The sequence below is a fragment of the Nansenia antarctica genome, assembly GCF_963989245.1.
Source record: "Nansenia antarctica genome assembly, chromosome: 4".
Taxonomy (NCBI): Eukaryota; Metazoa; Chordata; class Actinopteri; order Argentiniformes; family Microstomatidae; genus Nansenia; species Nansenia antarctica.
The window spans coordinates 66926558-66932710 of NC_137689.1; the positions used below are offsets into that span (position 1 = coordinate 66926558).

The 6153-nt window shown below is 47.0% G+C and overlaps 1 protein-coding gene across 1 annotated transcript; it reads left to right on the forward strand.

The window, feature by feature from the left end:
- Nucleotides 1–1649: 1649 nt before the first annotated feature.
- On the forward strand, nt 1650–6153 carry st8sia3 (ST8 alpha-N-acetyl-neuraminide alpha-2,8-sialyltransferase 3; the record flags this gene model as incomplete). Its single annotated transcript, XM_080528947.1, has 4 exons — nt 1650–1813; nt 3277–3399; nt 4096–4653; nt 5871–6153. 4 exons carry the CDS (start codon nt 1650–1652, stop codon nt 6151–6153), a joined length of 1128 nt encoding a protein of 375 aa, XP_080385073.1.

Sequence of the window (6153 nt, forward strand, 5' to 3'; positions counted from 1 at the left end):
TCCCAGTCTCAGAAGCGTCTGAGGAAACCGATCTGCTGGTATCTGCATCCCAGATCTCCTGCCTTGCTCCCAGACCCCTCTGGGTATCAGTTGTCCTCTCTTGGTTACAGAGACAGCTCTCTGTTCCGTGGTGTGGTGATCTGACTGTCCCGCTCGGAGAGACAGCCACGAGGAGCCATCGCACATCAGTTGATCATGACGAGCTCCACAACCAAACAAGATAGCGTTTAAGCAGCATTTTACAATTAGAATTAGGCAGCCCACCAATGATATGGTCCCAAAAATACAATGACTTAACAGAGCCTCATACGGAACATATCCTGATAGCAAGATAATATTTACTTCCTGGTATAGTCTCATGACACAAACCATAAAACGATGTGTGTGTGTGTGTGTGTGTGTGTGTGTGTGTGTGTGTGTGTGTGTGTGTGTGTGTGTGTGTGTTGAAACAGAGCTGATGGGTCCCAGAACCTCTCTGAAGGAGGGTGACATGACCTAAGGGATTGATGGAACTGGAAAGGTCATCGCTGAAATGTCACTGCCCATTACACCCTGAATAAAGGGGACACTTTGCTGTACAGTGTCGCCCCTTTGAAACACGGGGGTTCTTTACAGATGAAGCCCGGAGGGAAATATCCCTATAACTGGACATTTTAAAATGAGAGACGTGGAGATGGAGATGGACTCATCGGATACAGCATAGTGTCATATATGGATGACTAGTATGTCATGGTGTGTGTGGACCCAGGTGTGTGTGTGTGTGTGTGTGTGTGTGTGTGTGTGTGTGTGTGTGTGTGTGCATGAGCGTGTGTGTGTGTGTTTGTGTGTATGTGTGTGTGCGTGAGCGTGTGTGCGTGTGTGTGTGTGTGTGTGTGTGTGTGTGTGTGTGTGTGTGTGTGTGTGTGTGCATGCATGTTGGAGGACTAGGAGGAGGAGATGTGTAAGGGCTTGAATTCAAAGGTGCCCAGGGATGAACGTTTTCTAAGCTAATGCAGACACACATCAAACAATAATGAGAGCTGACTTCCACCCACAATAGACAGTTCACTCTCCCATATTGAACATCAGGGTTAGGATATTTGACGAACCGCATTATTGGAGATTAACCTTACTGTACACGTTCACTGGTCTAGCCAGCGATAAACATCAAAACAACGCTAAGCACATCCAATACAGGAGAGCAGGATCAAATACATGCAGATCACGACCTAATCCATGCTGCCTTGCAGAGCGAGGATAACCCTTCAGAGTAGGCTAGAGGAAGGCTCCGCCTTGACACTGGTTGTTTATTTATTTGATTTTCCGCGATAGATTAGGTCTCCTTTAAGCATCCGACTGAGTTAATTAATTAGATTCAGAATGCGTGCATCTCGCAACGGCATTATTCCAATCGCATTTATCTTCTCGGCAAGGAAACGGAATGGCAGAAAGCGTGCGGGAGAATGAAAATCCTTCTGAGCCGAGACATAGCGTCGAAACATCCAGCTGCTGTTTCAGCTGCCGCCGCTCGAATCAGTCGACTTATGAAATATAATATGGCAAAGAAACGAGCCGCGTCTTTCTCCTGCTAAACATGTCGCCTCTCCGCTGATGAGTGCGCCACATTGTCGTCCTCGTCGCTGCACAGCCGGGAATGTCAACACGGCAAGATGGTCCGCATCGCCAGCGTGCTGGGTTTGGTTATGTTCAGTGTCGCTTTGCTCATATTGTCGTTGATCAGCTACGTGTCAATAAAGAAAGATTTTCTTTTCACGACCCCAAAATATGTAAATTCAGGGGGGCCACGGATGTATATGTTTCATGCCGGATTTCGGTGAGTATGCTTGTTGTGATATGGGCATATTACCAAACTAGTGTTCTATTGGCTTGACAGCTTAAATTGTGTAATGCATTTATAACCGTCTGTATATTGATACTGCAGCATAATGTTTTAAGATGTTTCTCAAATCGGAGTATGTTATTATAGGCTTGTGGTGCACCACAAATCAAAAGGCCTTCACTGTCTGTTACAGCAGCAATATGACGCCTTCTTTTGGCAATTTCTCAAATGATAGTCTATCTATACACATAATCAGAGCACGATATGCGAAGACAAATAACAAGGTAGGCTATAGATTCCTCTTTCACTGTTTTGAATATGAGTCGAAGTCGAAATGTCGGCGAGTGAATATATAAAATAAAAACAAGCCCATCCAGTGAAAAGATAAGAGGGCATTTAATCCCTGGTCATGAACAAGCACAGCGCATGTTCTGATTCTCTGGTGCGCTTCTGCCAGGGCCCTGCAGGTCTCTGACGCCACGGTCACTGCGCTGCTCGGGAGAGCTGCTGTCCTTGGTTCTGATTTCCACATGTGGGAGATTCATTTCCTCACTGTAATCAGTTCCTCTTTGTTGCTACAGCCAAGGTTATGTGGGTGGAGGGAGCCATTTTGCAAAGCTTTCGAGAAAAGTCACTTAAGGGAACGTCTAGGCAGTGTTCCCCTCTGTTTTGGCCGCTGTTATTATTATTGTGGTGGTTGGAATGATTGTGATGTTTTACCACAAATGATTCTCAATGAATACTCAGTGTAGGTCTAGCTTCTCATACCTACATGAATAATACACTGGGTCTCAAAGTAGCCTATCACCTACCTCCATAACCATAGAATTGTTTGTAATATCAGGACAACCCCAAATAAGCATAATACAGAAATGTTTAAATATGGTAGGCCTATGCCTGATTAACCTGACCATAACCTGTTATTGGTTAATCAAGTGAAACCTTTAAAGCTAAAGGGGAACACAAGCATGCCAAACCTTGTAAGAATTTCTCCAAAACAATGTGCAGATATTCTTGAGTGTCCTCACCAGAGGCCTAATAACATTTCAATGAAAAAGAAAAATGAAAGCTACTGCTTTAAAATGTCAACCATAACAAAGGCCCAAGTCTAAAACGAGCTTCTTAATTAGGGACATTGAGTGCCAGAAGCATTGGCAGGAGGGGGAGGAAGAGGAGGAGAAGGAAAAGAAGGAGGAGGAGGGTGGCGTGGCATTGATCAGGACTGCTTTTAACAACTGCCTCCCAGTGACATAGTGACATCATAACCGGGCCTCCGATTGCCTGAATCTGGTCCAGTGGTAGTGCTGCTGTCTCTGGGCTACAGTACTTCTTCATTTCCCTCAGAGTCCGTTTCCAACCAACTGTGTCAATAAAGTTAGAAGATACAAAAAAGAACCAGGCCTCTATTGCTTGTGGAAGAGACCCATTGGGTTGTGTGTTTGTCTCCTTGTTCACAGGTCCCAGGTGGCTATGAAGTACACAGACCCGGCCTTCACCGCTCTGACCAACGCTCTGAACGAGGGTCTGCAGGAGAACGCCTCCAAATGGCGCTACAACCGATCAGCCTTCCAGGAGCAGAGGTGACTTAGCCTTCGCTCGTTTCCCTCCATCTCTCTCCCAGCCCAGCTGGGTTTCTCTAGTAGTCTTTAGTAGTCTTTCTCTCTGTGTCATTCACTTCTTTTTGTACAGCGTCTTTGGGTCTTCGAAAAGAGCTATATTTTAATATGTTGTGTTGTTGTATTGTTGTTGTTGTTGTTGTTGTATTATTACTACTGCTACTGGTTCTACTACACAGACATACTTTAGACCGGACCCCAAGCTAGGAGTTATCTGGAGGGGGCGATGTAGACCAGTGGAGGCTGGTGGAGGTAGAAATCAGAGGACAGGCTCATTGTATGGAATGGAATGAGTTGGATACCATTCCTGATTTCATTCCATGCATTACAATGAGCCCATCCTCCGACTTACACCTCCACCAGCCTCCACTGATGTAGACTGGTCTTTATCTGCAGACAGTTGAATTGTTGAATAACATCCATAAATACACCATTTCACTGAATGAGAATGCGAGGTATTCATTGTGATTAGAGTAGTTCATTTAATAACTCACCATTGAGGATTATCTTTCATTTAATCCTAAAACGGGGAACATTATTCTACCATTCGACTGATTGGTCAGATGAAATGGACAGGACCGGAACCGAAGCTTGTGTAATCTTTTGACAATATCCTATTGATAACACCCCCTCTGACCTATTCTCTATCCTCTTTTCCAGGAGAGAGATCTCTCAGTACATCGACATCCCCCACAACTTCACCCTGACTAAGGGCAACGTGCGCGTAGGCCAGCTGATGCACTACGACTACTCCAGCCACAAGTACGTCTTCTCCATCGGCGAGAACTTCAAGTCCCTGCTCCCGGAGGACTCGCCGATCGTCAACAAGCGCTACAACGTCTGCGCGGTGGTCGGAAACAGCGGCATCCTCACGGGCAGCCACTGCGGCCCGGAGATCGAGAAGTTTGACTATGTTTTCCGCTGCAACTTCGCCCCCACAGAGATCTTCCGAAGGGACGTGGGGAGGAGGACCAACCTGACCACCTTTAACCCCAGCATCCTGGAGAAGTACTACAACAACCTGCTGACCATCCAGGACCGCAACAACTTCTTCCTGAGCCTGAAGAAGCTGGACAGGGCCATCCTGTGGATCCCCGCCTTCTTCTTCCACACCTCAGCCACGGTCACTCGCACCCTGGTGGACTTCTTTGTTGAGCACAGGGGACAGCTGAAGGTCCGGCTGGCGTGGCCGGGGAACATCATGCAGTATGTCAACAGGTGAGCCACACTGACTGACTGGACCAGAGCTGGGTCCAAAGGTGTTCTACTTTGAGTGTTTACTTGAGTCTGGCTGCCTGGAGTGCCTGATGGGTGGAGTTTGTACTTTTACAATTGGTTCCATTGTGCCAGGCAAACTCAATCAAGCACGGATAGACATTGTACATTGTAATGTAACATTGTAATGAGTATGTAGTAACATTGTAATGACTTCCTAGTAACATTGTAATTAGTAAACATTGTAATTGGGGCTCAGGAGGTAGAGCCGGCGTCTAATGATCGCAAGGTCGGCGGTTCGGCAGTTTGATCCCCGGCTGGCCATGTGTCGAGGCGTCCTTGGGCAAGACACTGAACCGCAAATTCCTACCAATGAGCGGGCCGGCACCTTGCATGGTAGCTTGCCGCCATTGGTGTATGAATGTGTGTGTGAGTGGGTGAATGAGAGGCCATTGTAAAGTGCTTTGGAATAAGGTGCTATATAAGTGCAGTCTATTTACTATCCATTTACCAATTACTCTAATAACAATATTGTATTGAGTCAATGCAAGACTCCGTAGCCTGACAAGTGACGGGGTGGTGTCTTCATCTACTAACTCCACCGCTCTTGAGCTTTGTTACGATGTATACACTAGGACCCCATAATAGCAAGAGATGTAAACATGATCCTCAGTCTGAATGGAACCAGATGGTATTGAGCGGTATGATATGGAGAGAGAGGGATTTGGAGGGAAGCTCCCCGGATTATGAGGAGAGGGCTGTTTGTGAATGGCATGGCACAGGGATGCAGCATGAAGAGGGGGCTTAAGTTAGCGCTCACTGGTGCCTCCAGAAGAGACTTGGCTTCACTGTAATCTCCCTCAATCCCATTAAAGCAACCTGCTCGGACAGAATTACCCCGTTTAAGAAGCTCAGTCCTCCCTAAGACACCCTAAGTGTCTATTGTTGGGGGCATTTTTATTTCTTCTGGGGAATGTGATAAAGCATGGAAGGCTAGATTGGATTTCTACTTAATACACACACACACACACACACACACACACACACACACACACACAATACAGCCAAAAGCAAGGATAGATAGAGACTTACACACATGCGGGCACATGTGCGCACACACACAAACACACACACACACACACACACAAACACACCAACACACACACACACACACACACACACACTGTGCGAGTGTGTCATATTTCTTTCATGTCTTCTAGGTACTGGAAGACCAAGCAGCTGTCTCCAAAGCGTCTGAGCACGGGGATCCTTATGTACACCCTGGCTTCCTCCATGTGCGAGGAGATCCACCTCTACGGCTTCTGGCCTTTCGGCTGGGACCCCAACACGGGCAAGGAGCTGCCCTACCACTACTACGACAAGAAGGGCACCAAGTTCACCACCAAGTGGCAAGAGTCCCACCAGCTGCCCGCCGAGTTCAAGCTGCTCTACAAGATGCACACGGAGGGTCTCATCAAGCTGACGCTCTCACACTGTGCCTAG